Source organism: Nannospalax galili, unplaced genomic scaffold (genome assembly GCF_000622305.1).
Source record: "Nannospalax galili isolate Female #2095 unplaced genomic scaffold, S.galili_v1.0 scaffold337, whole genome shotgun sequence".
Lineage (NCBI taxonomy): Eukaryota > Metazoa > Chordata > Mammalia > Rodentia > Spalacidae > Nannospalax > Nannospalax galili.
Window position 1 is genome coordinate 1,948,182 of NW_008340932.1, and position 20,604 is coordinate 1,968,785.

At 43.4% G+C, this 20,604-nt stretch overlaps 1 protein-coding gene and 1 pseudogene across 2 annotated transcripts in view; one reads left to right on the forward strand and one right to left on the reverse strand.

Annotated features, from left to right (window-relative positions):
• The first annotated feature begins 2,272 nt into the window (after positions 1 to 2,272).
• The window catches only part of Zdhhc5 (zinc finger DHHC-type containing 5), a 28,094-nt gene continuing 9,762 nt past the window's right edge, over positions 2,273 to 20,604 (forward strand). Inside the window, exons 1-3 of one of the 2 annotated variants that reach the window (XM_008836159.2) lie at positions 2,273 to 2,468; positions 5,540 to 6,715; positions 16,037 to 16,158. In XM_008836159.2, the coding sequence (XP_008834381.1) occupies positions 6,612 to 6,715; positions 16,037 to 16,158 (226 nt within the window). In that variant the 5' untranslated portion in view covers positions 2,273 to 2,468; positions 5,540 to 6,611. The remainder of the gene's footprint in view (positions 2,469 to 5,539; positions 6,716 to 16,036; positions 16,159 to 20,604) is intronic. The other variant, XM_029564941.1, reaches the window with a different exon arrangement.
• On the reverse strand, positions 15,192 to 15,290 carry LOC115070894 (annotated as a pseudogene).

Below are 20,604 nucleotides of genomic sequence, written 5' to 3' on the forward strand. Positions count from 1 at the left end.
GCCCAAATGCTGCCACTGAGCATCATTCCCAGCTTCAAACATATTTCATGAGGACAGGAGGGCAGATAGTATTTCAACATGAAAAGGTTAAACATATTTGTTAGTGGTTAAGAAAAAGCATCTTTGCTAAATTGAACTACAAGCGACTCTACATCAGGTATTACTTGATAAACATATCAAAAGTAGTTCATTTTAAGCATAAGGATCTGGATATCTTACTGTTTTAAGTCTACATTTTCCCCTGGACTACTTTTCAGTTTTCAAGTTATCTTCTATTAAACATTCTTTTTGGGATACACATTGGAAGATGCTTGGGAAAATGGGACAAGAAAATGGAATCTTTGTTAAAACCTTGGGCAGTGATTATGCATGCTTCTGTTAGTGCTCATCCAGCTAAAAGTCACCTTGGCAATCCAGCAGTTTAATGCCCCTAGTGACCAAGGGGTAGTCAGTACCCCTGGTTGGATGATGGAAGGCATTTTCATTTAGTATTGTCTAGTCAAGAGACATCACTGTTCACACAGGTTCTTAGTCAAAGCCAAAAGTAGAAAAATTAAGCTGGCAGGATGGCTCAGTGTGTAAAGGTTGCTGGGCAAGCTTGACGACTTGAGTTCAGTATCTGGAACCCAGGAGAGAACCAACTCTTGAAAGTTGTCTTCTGATTTACACACACACACACACACACAGACACACAAAATACTGAAGATGAAATAAATAAAAATGCTTAATTTGTGAAGTGAGAAAATCAGCTCTAAAATCTAAAAAAAAATACACAACAGAAATATTGGACTCATCTTAAGACGTCACAGATAGAAAATATACTTGATAAGATAAACATTGTAGGTCCACCTAATACTTTATCTTTTATACAGCTAGAGACTTAAAATAGTATAAACTCATAGGTTGCAATAAATGCTGGATTGCAGGCAGGAGCAAGATTGAAATACACCATAATATATGCCAGGTCACAGGAGGAAATAGACTAAACCCTAAAGAACAAAAAGTGGACTTCTTTCTTTCGTTGTTGCCTAACGCTAAACTTATCAGAATCACAATGAAGTCAGCAACATTTGAAGTCAACCCAGAGGAGACAACGGCAGGATTTGGAATCACATTGGAGAAGTGCTGGTGGGACACCTTTTTGAAGGATTGTTATGTAACAGAGCTACTTGCAAGAGAAACAGCCTGGAGCTGAATGAGGAGACCAGGTGGCAATGCTAGAGGGTCCACAGCTGTCCCGGGCTAATTAGGGCAAAGTGTAGCGCAGAGAACTACGGGGAGTTGACCAGCAGCTCGCCAGGGACAGGAGCTATTCTAGAAAGCCTTTTCTTTGCAGCCTGTTTTCTCAATTTGGGTGAAGTTAAGGCACCCCTTCCCGTGTCGTAGTGGAGGGCGGGCGCGTAGCACAGCGCGCACTCCCACCGCTGGCACCATGGCTCCAGAGGCTGGCAGCCGCTCTCCAGCTTCTTCCCGGCCCTTGGCAAGCGCTTTACACTGCTCTTGTAGTCCTGCCGCCTCCTCCTTCCATGTGCGAGGTTGAGTCACAGCCCAAACCATAGCAACACCCAGGAGTCCTGTGGCAACTCTAGGGTACTTGTCCAATGGACGACCGCGCCAATAGATTACCAGACTGTTTTAAATAACGTTTTCGCACTAAAAAACAGACAAAATAAGGACGACAGAGGGGAAGCCCGATCTAGTCCTCATGCGGTTGGCCAATGAGCAAAGACGCAAGGCAAGAAGCCGGCAAGGCCTAGCCTGATTGGCTACCCTAGAAGCCTGTCTGGATTGTACCACACTCACTCGGGGGAGGGGGAGGCTTGAGTCAAGAGCGGGTATCCACTTGTTTTTGAGCACTTCCGGCGCACACGCATAATTTCTTTCCTGAAGGTTTCCTCTTGGATACATTTAGGAACAGGGAAGAGAACACAGGAACAGAAAAGACTCGCTCGGCTACTTCCGCGATCCCCACCCTGCGCAGGTCGCTGGTCCCCTTGTCCCACTCGGCGGCGGAACCACACGGCCTTACGCGCGCGTCCCCGTGTCCTGGCGTCCCTACGGCGCTGTGCTCCCACAGCCAATCAGAACGCGAGGTCGCCGCGGTCGCTGGGGTGCGCGCGCACGCCCTAGAGCGGAGTCGGGGTGGGGGTGTGGGGGGGTGGTGAATGGGAGAGTGAGCGGGGGCGGGCGGGGCGGCGCAAGCCGCATGAATGAGAAGAACGTGCCCCGCGCGACACGTCGCGCGCGCCCGAGCTTGGGAGCCAATGGGAACGCCGGGAGGGCCGGAGACCCAGGGCTGAGGGCACGGGCCGCGCGCCGGCTCGAAGCGAGCGTCGGCCGTCGGGAGCGCGCGAGAGCGGGGCGGGTGTGGAGCGTGCGGGGGCCGCGCGCTGCCTCTCAGAGGCCGGACAGCACTGCTGGCAGGCGGCAGCGACAACGACGGCGGCGGTGACGGGTACCGCACCGGGGTGAGTACCGGGGACACCGGCCCCTGCGGAACCGGAAGTGCTGGCCAGTGAGGTGGGAGGGGAGCGTGACCTCTAGGGAAGGGGGACCGAGGAGGGGAGGAGGTTAAGGGCCCATTCCTTCTTGAGGCCGGCTCTTTCGACTGCTGCGGGACCTGTGGGCCCCGATACGGACGGCCGCAGAGGCCGGAGACCCACGGCCGCCGGGGCCCGGAACCGGTTCCTGCCGGGCAGCCCCGCTCAGGGACTGGTCCTGGGCTCCCGGGACCCAGCCGCCGCCCCTTTCGCCCCCAGGCGGCTCGGCTGAGCTCGGTGGGCCCTGCTGCTGTGGAGCTCCTGCTTCCTGGCCCCGCGGCGGGCAGCTCTGCCCCTGCGTTGACTCCTTGCTCCAGCTGCGGGGTGGGGACTGGGTGCTATTCCCCTTTGACCGCTCTGCAGCTCGGGTCTCTTCGCCCCACACTCTGCTGATACTTATTTTGGCTCGAGCTTGATCCTGTTGTTAACCTGTTCCCTCTCCCATCCATCTGCTGCTTCCCCCTGCCCTCCTCCGGTCAGGTGCTCCATGCTTTCAGTACTTTGTACTTTTTTTTTTTTTTTTTTTTAAAAACAAATGGAGCTTGACTGTGTTTGCCAATATTTTATCTATAGGAATCTCTTTGGGGGGTTGAAAGTCTTTTAACCCATTGGCCAAATGAAAACACTGAAAAAAGAAACAAGAAAGTGACTTAAAGTTAATGGAAGCAGTTGTTGAATCAGATACATGTTACACTGCAGACCATTTTTGTGCTTTGTACTTTTTATTTCCTGGTTAATGCCATTTTGTCCAGGATAATCTTAGATTTGCATCTCCATCCTTTTATCGCAGTATCTATCTGCCCTGTATCAAATCTCCTCAGTGCCCATTTTCATACAGAAACCCAATAATGTTTGTAAGAATTCTGTTGACGTGTACTTTAGTACCTCAGCCTCTGTAGATAATATTCGTATTAAACTTCTGCTTGGATCTTTCCCTTACAGCTTGATGTGGATTATTCCATGGCAACCCCATTACAGTGTATTTGTTTACTGTGTTATACTGTCACACTAATTTATTTCGACAAATTGTATGTATGCCGTTGGGGTTCTGCTCCTGTCCATTTACTCCTTTAAGGAAGTACTCAAACCTTATCAAAGGCTTCAAACCATATCCTGTATTGTTTGTTTCAATCATACTTGTTTTCACTCTGATTTTCCCTCTGCCTTGTCATACACATTTTTGTGCACTTTGCTGATACTGGTATGTATCCATCAGCGTGTGACTGATACAAAAAGGTGCACTCACCTTTTTGATTTCACCCCTACTGTCTGCAGCAAAGTGGTAAGACTTAGTGTGTTTATATGTATATCCAGTACATTTTTATTTTATCTTGGCCGTTCTAATACCCCTAACATCTCACATGACAATCTCATTTATATCCCAGAATTGATGTCCCCATGGCCTTCCATGACTGCTGTACTCTGGCAGTATTAGTCTGTGTGGCTTTTATCCTGTAGAAAATCATGATCTGAAATAGTATATGGTTCTAAGTAATAGTCTAACTCTACATAAAATTTAGTGTAATTTTCCTTCTTTAATCTTTGGAGTTTTGAGGAAATTATTTTGCCTAATCCTGCTGTCTACAGGTCAAGAATTTGCTTGTTACTGTTAACAAAGGTACTTAGGCCTACATTTAGGAAACAGAAATGATCATAAAATCAGAATTAAAAGAGGAGCTATGTTTTTTAGGACTGTAAAAACTCTGGGTCTTTAGTCTAATGCTGTCTGCCCCTCTCAAACCCTGATTGTGTGAGCTGGTGACTTGAAGGCCCCCTTGCTTTCCTTACCTTAGGTGAGAGAGGTGGTAAATTCCAGCAAATACTTAATTTCATTATCTGAATCTTCTGGTAATACCTGCTTTTTGTATTGTAGGATACTATTGTGGGGAATGGAACTGCTTTCTTTTGAAATTCTAACAAGTAAAAATTTGGTCTATAGGTTTCAGGTTATCATTGGGCATGTAGTGTGGTAGATGAGAAAGAGAAAGAAGTTTCTGTGAGCAGTGGGACAGATGATATAATCTTGAGTTCTGAACTTGGCTGCTCAGGTGATTCAGTGGAATGGCCTTAGGCTTGCTCTGGCCTCCAATTTTACAGAGCAGGATAAGGGACTCTGTCACCAGATAATGTGAGTAAAGTGCTTTGAGATCACCAGATGAAGAGCACCCTATAAAATTAAGGTGCTGGTGTTGTTTTGTTACTGTGATCAGCAGAAATAATTGCTACTCATAATCATATTGGGTTAGGTGGAGCTCAGTTTACTTCTTAATAGGCCAGTGTTAAGAATTAAAAACTGTTGAATTGGGAAGAAAAGGACCAAGCCCTTTAGTGGACTGTTTCTCAGGGAGCATTTTACCTTTTGGTAAGAGATCATTTCTTGCCCTATGTCCCTTAATAGATAGTCCAAAAGGCCGAAAATGTAGCTTCTGCCTCTTAAGTGTTACAGCTCAAAGGTGTAGACTTAGAGACACATACAGAAAGGAAATAAGACTCACTCTCCTAATTTTGACGTTTTGGTTAAGTCTTAGCCTTTAACAGCTGCGCCATTTCTCCAGCCCAAATTTTGAGATTACTTTTTTCATTGTAGCAATAAATATTCTCTTTTGTCCAAAGAGAAATCTCTGTTCTAGTGGTGCCCTTCACTGCTGTGCCCTTGTTTGTTTTTAGATTTTTATATTCTTGGTATTTGTTACTGTCCTTTTGTTAAGAGAGATGGGCTTCTTATAAGAGCTAGTCTTCTGATGACCTTAGGCCAGATAAAGCTGTGTTCTCCTTCCAGTCATAATGGCACTTAGAAAGATAAAGGACTCTGAATTTATTTTCCTCTCCGTTTAAAGTTCTTACACACACACACACACACACACACACACATACACACACGCATGTGGAAAATGGTCTTTTCTTTAAAAAGCACTTTTTGACTCTGGGGTTTTAGCCTTGATGTTCTTAAGAAATGCCCTGAAAGAACTTCTTTGATAAAGATATTTGGTTTTCTCCAGGTAAAGCACCATAACCTGGTTGAACTCTGCATCCAGGAAGCCCAAGATTGAAGACAAAAGATCAGAGACATTGACTTACTTGGAAACAGGGACATCTTTGGAATTTTGTTTTTATCTACAATAATCTTTTAAACTAGCATCAAGTGGAATTTAGTTCTTCATCTTATTCTGCTTATTGGAAAGAATATGGCTTCAAGGATTTTAAGTTTCTCTTTAGTTTTGCATGAACTCGATAGAAAACGGAGCCCTTAAAGGGCCTGGGAATAACAAGAAAAGGTTGGAAACAGACAGTATTGCTAGCTGTTTTCTCTCCCCCTTCAAAGAAAAGGATTTACAACTCAACCTTGTGACAGCTGTTGTCCAGCTTTGGCCATCAAGAGAAAAATAAATAAAATTAAGTCACCGTTGCCAGACTGCCAGTCCTGGTGAAGTCAAGGTGTGGGAGTGGTGGTGGCATTGAGAAGGCTGCTGAAGACAGACAAGAACTGCAGTTCAAACAGCATCTCTCTAAGGCTGGAAGGGACTGCAGGTTTTTTCTTGGATTAACATAGCCCAGGGCACACCTCTTCTAGGTGCAGCTCATATTTTGTGGACGTGTGGTAGTTGTGGAGGTTTTCGTGTATCTCCGCAGAAGAATTATTGTTTGCTTAAAGTTTCCTGCCCTATCCTGATAGTCTCTCCTCTCCTTTTGAAGACCTGCCTCCATCCATGAGCTGTACTTTGATCTGTCTGACTCTCCATGTTTTCCACCTGCAACTGTTTGCATGTGTACAGCCTACTGTTTGTCTCCAATTTTTAAACTGTACAAGTTGTGTTTCTTAATCTCCTTGTCTGTTCTGGGGTGGTGGTTATTCATCAGTTGAAATCACCTTTCCCCCTCCCATGTGCTTTCCTTCATTTGAGATCTTTTGACCTTTGTTTTTATTTGGGAGGGGGAAGGGTGATAATTTTACGTTTTCTGTTTTCCCCAGTTTCTTTTCTCTCTGTTTCCCTCATCCCATTTTCTTGTCTGTTCTGCCGCTGTGTGGGCCTGGGCTATGCGGCAGGGCACATCTTCCATCAGAGCTCCAACATGCCGGCAGAGTCTGGAAAGAGATTCAAACCCAGCAAGTATGTACCGGTCTCAGCAGCTGCCATCTTCCTAGTGGGAGCTACGACGCTCTTCTTTGCCTTTACGTGAGTTCTCTCCCAGGTGCTGTGTCTGGATGGGAGGGTGAGGGGCACTCCCATGGAAAGTGAAAGACTGGCTTCTGTTTAGTTTTACTAGTTGTTAACAAAGCCTGCCCTTACTCTGTTGAGGTTTCTACTTTTCCTCTGCTTCCCTCGTTTGGAATCAGATGTCTTCATGTTTTCCTATCTATTTCCATCACTAGATGATATTAAAATAGGAAGTAGGAACTTCACATTTTTTTATAAAATAAGTTTTTGGGGACAGAGCCTCACTGTGTAGCTCTGGTTGTTTTTGGAACTCTATGTAGACCAGGGTGGCCACCAACTCTCAGAGGTCTGCCTGCCTCTGCCTCTCACATGCTAGGATCAAAGTTGTACACCACCAAGTTTGACTGTGTTTTTTTTTTTTTTTTTTTTTTTTTTTTTTTTGAGACAGGGTATTATGCTTCCCTTGTTGACCTGGAATTCCCTAAGTAGGCCAGGCTGGCCTCAAACTTGTGTCAATCCTCTTGCCTCTGGCTCCTGAGTTCTGGGATTATAGGTCTGTTCTACCGTACTTGGAAAGAATTGGTTTTGAGAATTGAGGTTCTTGTTGTTGTTAATTTTTTAATTTTTTTTTTTCTTTTGAGACTGTCTCATTATGTAGCAATGACTGACCTTGCACTCACTATATGGACCAGGCTGGTCTTCACAGAGATCCCCCTGCCTCTGCCTCCGAACTCCTGGGATCAAAGGTGTGTGCTACCACACCCAGCCTGAGAATTGAGAATTTTGAGACAGATTTCTTGCTATATAGCCCAGGGTGGCCTTAAGTTCATGCTCCACTTGCCCTAGTCTTCTGAGTACTGTGAGAATTGATTTAAGATGTACCAGTGAAGCTGGGCATGGTGGCACACACCTTTAATCCCAGCACTTGGGAGGCAGAGGCAGGGAAACTGAGAGTTTGAGGCCAGCCTGGTCTTCATAGGGAATCCAGGTCAGCTGTGGCTACAGGGAGACCCTGTCTCAAAACGACCAAAAAAAAAAAAAAAGAACCAGTGAGACAGTTTTGGTTTTTAGTGTTGCTCAGATGATTTTCTCTGTACTTGTAAGAGGTAATGCATGGAGATGTGAAAGCTTCTGGGAAAGAACAGGCTTAATTTAGGAAGAAAACAGGAATAGAGTCTCTACCTAGTTCCTGCTGAAGGGAATGGGAGCGCTTGTGTTCATTAATTCTGTTTCGAAAAGTAATTGACATTGAAGTATCTCACTTAGGGTCTAGGAGCTAGCTGGCCTTCTCAGTTAGGGTCTTAAGACTCTGTCTACTTGCTTTATTGGAGGAGATACTGGAGGAGACTGTGCAATTTACCTTTTCTCCTGTCCCCAGTGTATAGCTGTGGCCATCTCGAAAGTATCTTTTCTGTTTCCAGTTTATATGAACATGTACTAGCTTTCTGAGCTTTATAATGTTGAGTCATTGAGTTAGCAGTTACACTCCAGTTGTAGCTCTTAGAGTGATCAGGGAATGCAAGATCTTCTGGAAAGTTCACTTTGACAAGGGTTAGGCTTATACATGATTGGGAGGTGCTGTTCCAAACAACGGAAGGTTGCTGGGAAGAGGAAGTGATAGTGAAGTAAAGTGATTTAGACTGAAGCAGAAATTATTGGGGTAGGGACAGTTTACACAGAAAGTAAATGTGAATTAGGAGGGGAGGAAAAACCCACAAACTGATATTCAGATGCCAAAAGGAATTCAAAATGCGGGTCACTTGACGGAAAGAGTTAGCAAAGGTGCTACTGATGTTCCATTTTCTAGTATTTGTTTTGTTTCAGAGAGTCTTGCTTATGTAGCCTAGGATGATTTTGAACTTATGGCCATCCTGTCTCTACCTCCCAAGTATGTGGCTAGCTTTTAAACAAGAATGAAATCTAAAGTATGAGCATCAGCTTTTTAAATCTAACGTATGACAGTTTTTCCTTGAATGGCGTCTTTAGGCTCCTGCCTACAACCGGAGTATACTTACCAGGTCCCTAAGGGTCTCAACAGAACCCTATTTCATAGTCTGTGTTCTGTCCTTCATGTATTGACTAGCAAAAGAAGGAGTGACTCTGAGTGTCAGAACATGTTTTGGTTTTTGCTGTTGGCCAAGGAACAGAATAAAAAAAAAAAAATCTTTTTTTTTTTTGGTCTTTCTTAGACAGGGTCTCTCTGTAGCCCCAGCTGTCCTGGAACTCACTACATAGACCAGGCTGGCCTCAAACTCACAAAGATCCACCTGCCCCTGCCTCCCAAGTGCTGGGATTAAAGGCATGCGCCACCATGCTGGGCTAAAAAAGTTAAAAAAAATATTTTATTATTTTTATTTTTTATGTGTATGTATGTATTGCCTGCATATACAGGTAAGTGCACCTGTGTTGTGCAATGCCCTTGGAGGACAGAAGAGGCTGTTGGATCCCCTGGAACTGGAATTACGGACAGTTGTTAGCTGCCATGTGGGTGCTGGGATTTGAACCCAGGTCTTCTGCAAGAACAGTCAGTGTTCTTAACCGCTGAGCCATCTCTCCAGCCCCCCAGAATCAAAATTTTAACCAAGAGATGTTTATATCTTTGTATCCTACAGCAGTTGTGTTGCGTTAAGAGAGATGTAGCTAGATCATTTTAACACTTTCAGACCTGCTTGATAGGAATCCCTATTTCCTTTTGAGAGTCAAGCTTTTCATACTAGCTAAAATATTCAGGGGAGCAAATGATTTCTCTCTTTCATACTGTTCTTGAGGTAGGGTATACAGAATCCGTATTCCTAATTTGTTAATCTGGAACCATTGAAGTGCTTGGCTGGTTATACGAGTTTGCCCACAAAGAGTTGTCATAGGTATTTTCTTAACTGATAGTTGAAACCATTTAACCTGCTTTTTCATCTCTGGTGCCAGTAAAGTAGGGGCCTCTTTATTCCAGACTGTGTCAGCTATAGTAGGAAAGTGTTTTGTGGTCCTGGAGACTGAACCCAGGGACTTGTGAATGCTAGGTAAGTATTCTACATCCCTAGCCTGGGAAAGAAGACTTTGGAGGACATTACTGATTTTCTTCAGAATTTTCTGATACAAAGTTAGGAGAGCCTTAACTCATAGATGAAGGGTCTCCCTGTCATTAGTTTCCACAGCTCTATTTCTGGGCTCCCTTTTCTCCCTAAGGTCTCACCTGTTCACCCAGTGGAGATGCTCCCTGTTTATCTTACTTTGTCACCCAGCTGTAGGTGCCTCCGAATGTCTTGTTTCTTTTTCATCTAACCATAGTGTCTTCTCTATAAGCATACTTCTAAGCTGAGGCACCACTATTTTCAAAAACTGTTCCTTCGTGGATTCTACCCTCTTTGAGGTTCATTTCCCAAGGAAAACTGTTTAAAGCTGTGTACCACATGAAAAAGAGCTTATGACTTCACATGGAGAGGCAAGAGGAAGGCTCTTTCTGAACCAGCTTCTAAATGGGGCCTTATATCTGTGACTATGCTGTTATCCTCCTGTTGTCTTCACTAGGCTACAAGTGGCTCTGAAATCACTGTAGGCCCCAGGTGGGAATTACTGTGGGATCTAGAGGACTGGGAGTAGGAAGAAGAGTACCTTTCAGTTGGGAGACATAATTAATGGAGGCATGTAGGTTTTAACTAATTAGGAGCAGTTTCCCTTCTATGTTTCTTTAAGTAGGGAAAGCTAGGAGTAGAAACTACCAGTTGGATTTGTTTATCAAAGAAATAGTGATGCTCTTCTGCCCCAGAGAAATTTGAAAAGAGCAATTGAGGTTTTCCCTCCCATAACTGCATCTAATCCTTCTCATTCATTTGGTTCCTTTAGTAATGAAACTAAACTGGAGTGGGTGAGCATCCTGCCTTAATTTATTTGCCCTTTCACTGTTTGGGTAAAAACGTATCTGCTGAAGTAAATCCATCTGTTCCCAGTTAGGTACTAGACCTTGTGTCGGTAGTTCTGGAGATGATGCATCTGGGTCCCACCATAGTTGCTTCCTTTTATTTTTGTAGGACAGGGTCTCACTATGTAGTCCTGGTTGGCCTAGAACTTACTGTGTAGACCAGGCTAGCCTTGAACTCTTTAAGAGGTCCACCTGCCTCTGCCTCTCAAGCACTGGGATTAAAGGTGTGTGCCATCACCCCTGGCTTTAGTACCTTTTTTTGTGGCTAGTAGGGAATAATACTAGGTAAGTGGGATGCATAGTGTTTGGAGGTCAGAAGACTGAGTTTGGTAAAGTCTCTGTTAACCTTTGTGGACCTCAGTTCTTCCTTTCTGTCCACAATAGGAAGTTGACCTAGAGCAGTTCATTTAATCTGCTGTGAACCTTTTCCAAATGGTGTCTTAGATGGAATTCTGGTACATAAAGCATAAAAAGTAGGGATGCTGTGATTCAAATAAGGCTAATATGCAGGGGCCCAGCCACTTTGTGTTTTCCTTTGCTTTTCTGGGATCTTTTTTTTTTTTTTTTTTTTTTTTTTTCCATTTCTCATTAAGAGGCTGATAAGGGATTATTTTTATGTATAGGGGTGTTTTGCCTACATGCATGTGTGTACATATGCATATACATTGCTCATAAAGACCAGAAGAGGGTGTCAGATTCCCTGGAACTGGAGTTACAGATGATTGTGAGCTGCCATGTGGATGCTGAGAACTGAACCTGGGTCCTCTGCAAGAGCACCTAGTGCTCTTAACTACTGAGCCATCTCTCCAGACCCTCATTTTCCCATTTCTGAAGCTGGGGGAAAGGAAAGTAGGGGGTGGGATTTCTGCTTCACTATCTTCTCAGGGTAGAATGAAAGGGTAGAAATCTAGATGGTCTTTCCAGTGGCCCATCTACGGCATAGCATGCTTCCTTTCAGTTTCTGCCTCTGGTTGCTTCCAACCTTTCTACCCACAGAGTTGGGCAACTTCTGTGCCCCCCCCCTTCTGTAACTGTGCTAGCAGCTGATTTGAGTGGGAACAGCCCACGTGATTTAGGGCATTAGTTGAGCAGTAAGGTTGTTCTTTCCTTCCCACATGGTTTTCCTCACACAGGAATAAGTGCCCAGGTCCTACAGCATACATAGTTCAGTTGCTGCAGAGTCCTGGTTACAGATGTACTACAAAACAACTGTTTTAAGAGAAAACACCTATATGGGGACAAATTTTTTTCTCATAGGATCTTGAAGAAAGCAGTCCTAGATAAAGTTCTAGGCAGGAAATAGGGCATTCATACCAGCCTTCTCTCACCAGGAAACGCTAGACATATGCTCAGGCAGTATGCTAAGCATGGGTGGAATGCACAGGCCTGTTCTTTAGGAGCTCAGGCCCTCTGTTTTAAGTGTCCTTCAATCCCAAATACCTCAGATAGGGGAGCTGGGATGATAATTGATGATGACACTGATGATCCTGTTTGCTTGTTATCTTCTATCTAGTGACTCTTCAGTTTACCATGCTGGTTTAAAGAGAGTTCTAGGATCTTTTTAGACATTCTTGTTCTTTTTCATGTCTGTATTATGCAGCTAAATTAACAAACTTAAGAGTTTCCTATGAATTGAGGCAGGATTAGAATCCAGAGCTTCTTGATTGACTTTTTCTTTCTAGGAATTTAGCCTTTTGTTTGTTTTGTTTTAGTAGTTGGATGGGCTAGAAATGCTAGGGAACACGGTTTCAGGAGAGTGAATATTGAAACCCCCACTTCAGATTTTATTTGGCATTGAAAATAGTAGTAATGAATGGATGGGCAGAAGAACCTGTTCTACCTAGGGTGGTTTATGTCTGGGAATCCCATCTATGAGTCAGCCTTCTGGGCTACAGCCACTCCCTTAAACCTCTCATGCTCTGTGATTATTGCTATAGGGCTAAGGACAAGCCCTAACTCCTCTCCCCAGCTCTGGCTTCATCTCTCTCCATCAAAGGCAACAGATTCAGACAGGCCACTTGGGATGGTCACCTCAGAATCTGGCAAAGTGCTAAAGCAACAGAATGCTTTTCCTCAAGCCAAACAGAATATGGATTGTGGTAGGCAGGCTTATTCACAAATGCCTCTCCTTGGTGGAGTGCTCCTTCAGCTAGCTAAGGCTAGAAGCAGGGCTGTGAATCTAGGTGCAAATACTGCTGATGAAGTTGAGTTATTTGAATCACTTAGAGATTCTGCTACTGTAGGGGCAGACTTTATTTTGGCAATAGATACTGGAACTCAGTTCACAATGACACACTTCACTGAGATGTGCTGATAGAAGTTGTAGAGGTGAAGTTTGGCAGGATACCCAAGGAATTGGGTGAGTGGTTTTGTTTGGAAATGAAACTGAAGAAAGGGTGGAATCTAAGAGCTGAACCAGGTTTTGGGGTGGGGTGAGGGGGGAGATCAGGAGTGCCAAAGCTTTCTAGCTTGGGATATGTAGAGAGCTGCTGACCTGCATAGGCTACAACCATGAAGCCCTGTCTCAAGAAACAAACAAATGGAAAAAAGAAGAAAGATCAGCATTTAGGCTGGGCTTGGGAGATGAGGGACACTGATAACTCATTCTTACTCATTTTACTTTGGGATGGAAGGTAGCCTTGTTTATTTCTTTCAGACATTCTAGAGGCCACAGTAGCTACAGTGACCAGTTCTAGAAACTTTAAATCATGAGCACATCTGTGTTCTAAAGATTTAATTTATTTTCCCCTTATAATTATCTTCTCAGGCTGTAGGAGTGAAGTGAGTCACCCTTTCTCTTCTTCCTCAGGCGGAAATTGAAGCTACAGCTAAGTACTAGGGCGGGGCTCTGACCTGGATGACTAGTTTTCAGTGTCTCTCCCTCCCTCTTAAGGAACCTAGGTTAGGCTTTGGAGTTGGGCCCTGCAGATACTCTTCCTTCTAATATTCTATTCCAATTCATGCCAAGATACCAGAACTTCCTCTGTGAACCAAAGAACTAAGAGAAATAAGCATTATTGCTGACTTGATTTGTTAATAGTTTAGGACTATGGCTGAAGGGTTTTGATTTTGAAATCTGTCTTCACTCTGGCTTTATTATTTTGTCTTCCAATTGTGCACAGCCAGTAAAGAGAAACAAGAATTCATTGCACATTGCATGTAAGCATTTACTTTAAATTGAAAATTTTGTTTTATTTTTATTTTACGTGTATGAGTGTTTTGCCTGCATGTATGCAAGTGCACCCCATGCATGCAAAGCCTGTGGAGGCCAGAAGAGGGTGTCAGATCCCCTGGAACTAGAGTTATGGGTGGTTGTTAGCTGCCATGTAGGTGTTGGGAACTGAATCCTATTCCTCTGCAAGAGCAGGCAGAGTTGTTAACCTCTGAGCTATTTCTCCAGCCCCCAACTTTAAATTTTTTAAATGAATGGTTGATTTTGAAAAACTAGCCCAGGTTTGATTCCCAGCACCTAGATAACAAGTATCCGAAACTCCAGTTCCAGGGGATCCGACACCCTCTTCTGACCTCCGTGGACATTGCATGACATGGGTGCACTTGTATACGTGCAGGCAATATACTCGTACACATAAAAAAAATAAATGCCGGGTGTGGTGGCGCACGCCTTTAGTCCCAGCACTTGGGAGGCAGAGGCAGGCGGATCGTTGTGAGTTCAAACTCAGCTGGGACTACAGGGAGACCCTGTCTCAAAAAGAAAAAAAAAAAAATTAAAAGATTGTGTCTCTGGTTTATTCACATATCATTAAGAAGACTCCTACTGTCTTGAGGCACAATTTAGAGCTATGTTTGTGGTTTTAATGGGGACTGGTCACCCTTTTTGACTGTTGATTAGTCTTTAGACTCATGCTTTTTTATTCTCTTGGACCCTTCTTTTCCTTCATTAAACTCTTCTGTTTCTGTTTGGTCCAGATAAAGGGGACAAGGACAGATGCTGTCCTGATTCTGGAGATTAAGTTCTCAGCCTTGATGAAGCAGATTAGGGTATTTAGCCACTGTCTTGTGGGTGGGAAGTTCTCCCAGAACTGAGACAGGAGATACTGCTGATAAAGTAAGGCTCATATCAGAAGTTCTTTTGAAACTTTGAAATCCCAGGAAATCAGCAAAGAACAGGAAACGCTTCTACTCAGCCTTACATCCTGAAAGAACCTGAACTGAACTTCCATGAGCAGTTTTTTGGGGGGATCTTTTTTGAAACAGGGTCTCCCTGTAGCCCCAACTGGCCTGGAACTCACTATGTAGACCAGGCTGGCCTTGAACTCACAGAGATCTGCCTGCCTCTGCCTCCCTAGTGCTGGGTTTAAAGGTGTGCGCCACCAGGCTCGGCTCCATGAGCATTTTTTATCTGTTTTTTCTTTCTTGTCTAAGGTATCTAAAGCATGACACTTGATTTGAATGCTGTATATACTGGATATGTGTAGCCAGTTTCTCTTCCCTACAGGATTTAGGAGTTCTTTGGCCTGATATCTTTCCTCTGTTTCTTCCTTTCTCCTTCCTTGCTCCATTTTTAGATGTCAAAGGAAGTCTAGTTCTTTGTCCTTTATCTGATTTTTTTTTTTTTTTAAAGAGATGCTTCACAGATTTGTATGTCATCCTTCTGCAGGGTCCACACTAATCTCTGTATCATTCTTATTTTAGTATACGTGCAGCCAAAGTGAGTGCTTCTGTGTGTGTGTGTGTGTGTGTGTGTGTGTGTGTGTGTGTAGCCCTCACTGATGATGATTGTGCTTCAGCTTCCCAAGTGTTGGGATTACAGATGTGCACTAGGATGCCTGGCTTACTCTGTGTTCTGATATCCATCCTTATCAGTATTGTTATTATTGGTTTCGATTCCCAGCCTTTAAAATAAGGCTCTAGATAAATAAAGTTTGAGAAATATATGACAGTGAAGAAACGTAAGACAGTTGAAATTGGTTCAAAGCTATCTGGGAAGTGGGAAGGGGAACTAGAGAGGCAGGTAGTATCTACATGCTTTGGGTCTACGTTCAGGTCCCTGGGACATGGCTGGGATACAGAAACCTCAGGCTACTCCAAAGAAGGAGTGCAGCTGGTGTCTGTTACATTCTCTAGTCCCTTGTTCTTACATCTGGTTTGTAGGGAGATAAGAACACATTATAAAACATGTGGAAAGATCCATGGGGGAAGACTGAATCTGAAGAACCAGACTTGATGTAGTTAATGTAGGAGAGTTTCTCTCATCTTGATATAAACTTGCCTCATATCTTGATGGAAAAGAAACAGTTCCATGGGAAGCTAGGCCACTTGATGGGAAGGATAAAGGTAATAATTTGGACGGCAAAGGTAAACCACACAAGATTCATATATAGGTATGAGGGCTAAATCTCTACAGGTTTCTGCTGGGGTCCAGAGTGTTAGAGGCACTCCTTCATCTTCTTTATTGTCTGCAGGTGTCCAGGACTAAGCCTGTATGTGTCACCTGCAGTGCCCATCTACAATGCGATTATGTTTCTCTTTGTGCTGGCCAACTTCAGCATGGCCACCTTTATGGACCCAGGAATCTTCCCCCGAGGTAAGATTTTTCTGTACTCCCATGTAAAAATTATTTTAGGGCTGGAGAGATGACTCAGTGGTTAAGAGCATTGACTGTTCTCTCAAAAGGACTTGAGTTCAAATCCCAGCACCCACATGGTGGCTAATAACCCTCTGTAACTCTAGTTCCAGGGGATCCAATGCCCTCTTCTAACCTCCTCAGGCATTACACAACATGGATGTACTTATATACATTCAGGCAATACACTCGTATACATAAAATAATAAAGTATTAAAAAATTATTTGGGTAGATACAATTGATCTTGGGCCTATAGCATCTTAGGATCATGGGTTACTTTTTTTTTTTTGAGACAGATTTCTCTAGAGTTCTGGCTGGCCTTGAACTCAAAGCAATTTGCCTGCCTCTGTCTTCTGAGTGCTGGGATTAAAGGTGTGTACTACCATGCCCAGCTGATTGTGGGTTACTTTTATAGTATGACAGTGAAATCAAGTAGAGTCTTCAGGATTATGTCAGAGTATCTAGTCATTTGGTTCACTTTGTGTCAAATCTTTGATTTTATTATTTAAAAAGTTATATAGAGCTGGGCGTGGTAGCACATGCCTTTAATTCTAGCACTTGGGAGGCAAGAGGCAGGTGGATCTCTGTGAGTTCAATGCCAGCCTGGTCTACATAGTGAGTTCCAGGACAGCTGGGGCTACAGGGAGACCCTGTCTCAAAAAGACCGGGGGGGGGGGGGGGGGGAAGAGTTATATAGAGCTTATAATAAGGTTGAGTGATGTCAGGTACAATGGTCTTTGTGGTGAATTAGACACTTATCAACAGTGTGATGCAAACTACAGTGGAAGTATGAAAAGTATGAGCATCTATGAGAACATACAAGTGGCTGCACTTACATCTTTCTGCCCAGAGAAAGTGGTGAAATGAGAAAGACTTCACAGAGTAGTAGATTGATGCGAGCACTTTTAGGCAAATAAGGCATATGCAGAAGCTTGTAACCATGGACTAGTTGGAGGGTACAGAGAATGGTGGGACCAGAAAGGGTAAGAAATAAACCCAGAACCAATTTGTGAACTGGTTCATTTGCTAAATTAAATAATTAAGTCCCAAGCAAATGTATTATGCTTCTTTCTTTGACACCGAGAGGCCTTTAATTGGAGGACTTACGAGATCAGATTCTCTTTTTTTAATATTTATTATTTTTGTTTTTTTATGAGTGTATTGCCTGCATGTGTGTATGTGCACCCATGTCGTGCAACGTTCATGGAAGTCAGACGAAGGCGTCAGATCCCCTGGAACTGGAGTTATGGATGGTTGTCAGCCGCCACGTGGGTCCCTGGGTTCTGTGCAAGAGCAGTCAGTGCTCATAACCACTGAGCCATTTCTCCAGCCCCTAGATCAGATTTTCTTTAACAAAAAATAATTCTTCTAGCAGTGTACAGAGAGCTTTGGGGTGGCTCTGCAATAATACAAACCAGATGAGAATTTGATTTCAAGGCTAGATTTACAGCTTTTTAGACATAGATTAAACAAATTGTATATGAAAACTTAATGGGGCAGAGTAAAGATTGAAAAAATTCTGCTGCCATAAAACCCTGAACATGCCTGATCTTGTCTGATCATGGAAGCTTGTCTGAACTAAAAAGCTTAGCTAAGCTTGAGCCTGCTTAGTATTTTGATGGGAGAGGATAGAATAATTGTCTTATGGTGGTTTCAAGGTTCCTAATGTGAGGTAAATTGGATGCTGGTTTTTATAAACAATGGTATGAATGGTGAACAAGTTATGAGGGAAGACAGAATAATCTTAGGTGTACTGAGTATTTGCTTTAGTTTTTTCCATGCTAGGGATTGAGCCCAGGGACCAGACAAGTACTCTACCACTGAGCTATACTCTCAGACCCAGACATAGAATTTGAGATCCAGGTAGAGTTACCCAGTAGGCAAGTCAGCGTTAAAGACCTTGATTTAGGAGTCTGTAGCCGTGGCATTCAAAGGAACAGGGATAAGATTATCTAGAGAAAGTAGAGTGAGGTTAGGAAAGAACCCAAGGCAAGACCTGGTTAGCAATGACATTTATTAGGGGTGAAGGAGAAGATGGAGCAAAATGAAAACTAAGAATTCATGAAGTAACTGACTTACTGGTACTATAAAAATTCAGAAATTCCCATTGTTTTGGTCACTAAGGATTGATTTTATTTTTATCTTTAAAAATGTTTTTTGATTTATTTTTATTTTATGTGTATGAATGTTTTGCCTGCAAGCATGTCATGTCCCTGGTGCCCATGGAGGCCAGAAGAGGGTGTTGGAGTTACAGTTGTTAGCCACCATATGGGTGCTGGGAATGGAACCTGGGTCCTCTGCAGGAACAGCAGTACTCTTACTGAGCCATCTATCTCTCCAGCCCCTTGTTTTTTTTGTTTTGTTTTTTGACAGGGTCTCCCTGTAGCCCCAGATGTCCTGGAACTCACTATGTAGACCAGGCTGGCCTTGAACTCACAGAGATCCACCAGCCTCTGCCTCCCAAGTGCTGGGATCAAAGGTGTGCATCACCGTACCCAATTCCCTTGTTTTGTTTTTAAGCTTAGTGCTTTCAGATAGTTAAGTCTAAACCAGGTGTGGCAGCACATTTACTTGGAGGCAAAGGCAGGTAGATCTCTGTGAGATCCAGGCCAGCCAGGTCTACATAGGGAGTTCCAGGCCAGCTGGGGCTACATAATGGGACCCTGTCTCAAAAAAACATATGCTTAACTGCTGAACCATCACTCCAGCCCTGGAGTTCCGAAATTTTAAGATACTGAGCGTTTGACTTTTTTTTTCATTCAAAAGATATTTAAAGTAGAGGATTTTTTTTTTTTTTTTTGCCAGGTTTGGTGGTACATGCCTGTGGTCCAAGGTACTTGGGAAGTTGAAGTAGGATGATTGCCTGAGCCCAGGTTTGAGGCCAGCCTGGGCAACATAGATTTCATATATCCTCGTGTGTGTGTGTGTGTGTGTGTGTGTGTGTGTGTGTGTGTATGTGTGTATATTCTTATTTTTTTATTTTTTGAGATAGGATCTCCCTGTAGCCCAGGAACTTGCTCTGTAGACCAGGCTGGCCTGTATCTCATAAAGATCAACCTGCCTCTGTCTCCCAAGTGCTGGGATTACACGCCTTGCTCATAATTTTTTAAAAATATTTTTATTCACCAGTAATGTAAATTCATTATGGAGAGTATAAAAAGACAAATGTTACATAATTTCACAGTCCAGCGAAAACTACTGTTATATTGTGGTATATCTATTATATTTTGGTATATTTCCTTAAATTATTTTGAAAGTTTCTTTTCCATTGTACAGGTTAGGCAAGCACTTTAGCACTGAGGTACACCCAGAAGATTCTGTTTATGAGCCAGGTGTGGTGACACACTCCTTTAATCCCACCACTTGGGGGACAGAGGCAGGGGGGAATCTCTTGAGTTTAAGGCTAGCCTGGTCTACATAGTGAGTTCTAGGCCAGCCAGTGCTATTGTGAGGACTTTGTTTATTAAAAAGATTTTTCTAGGTATATATTTAGGTTTATTTGTATATAACATCTGTAACAGTAGTAGTAGTAGGAATAATAGTAGTGGAAGTATGTCCTCCCTGCCCCCACTTCCATTCTGGAGATTGAACCCAAGCCTTTGTTCATGGTAGGCAAGGACTCTACTGCTAAGTGCTCAAAAAATTTATTTGGCCAGGTGTGGTGGTACACACCTTTAATCCAAGGCAAAGGCAAGCTGAATCTCTGAAATCAAAGGCCAGCCTGGTGTACATAGCAAGTTCCAGGCAAGCTGGGGCTACAGGGAGATTATCTCTCAAAAAACAAAATTTACCTGAGAACGTATTCCTGCTGAGCTGCTCAGGCAGGTCTCGTATTTGCTGTGCTTGGAGCAGGCCTTGAATCTTGGTCTTCTTGCTCTAGTCTCCATAATGTTGAATACTGAGGTTTTAGGTATGTACCACCTTGCCTGCTTGAAAAACCTCAACTTTTAATCCCTGTATTATCACTTATTTTTCTTTTTTTTTTTTGGTCTTTTTGAGATCTCCCTGTAGCTCTAGCTGGCCTAGAACTCACTGTATAGACCAGGCTGGCCTTGAACTCACAGAGATCAGCCTGCCTCTGCATCCCTAGTGTTGGGACTAAAGTTGTGCACCACCACGCCCAGCTTATTTTTGCTGCTTACATTAATTCTTTTCTAGATTAGTTATAAAAATTAAAAAGTTGTTCACTATATAGGACAGGGGAAAATAATGTCCATTAAATTTTGAAATGGCTGTTTCAAAAAGCTGGGCCTGGAGGCACACGCCTACCCTAGCACTTGGGAAGCAGAGGCAGGCGGATCCCTTGAGTTCAAGGCCAGCCGGGTCTACATAGCGAGTTCTAGGACAGCTGGGGCTACGGGAGACCCCATCTCAAAAAGACCAAAAAAAAAAAAAAAAAAAAAAAA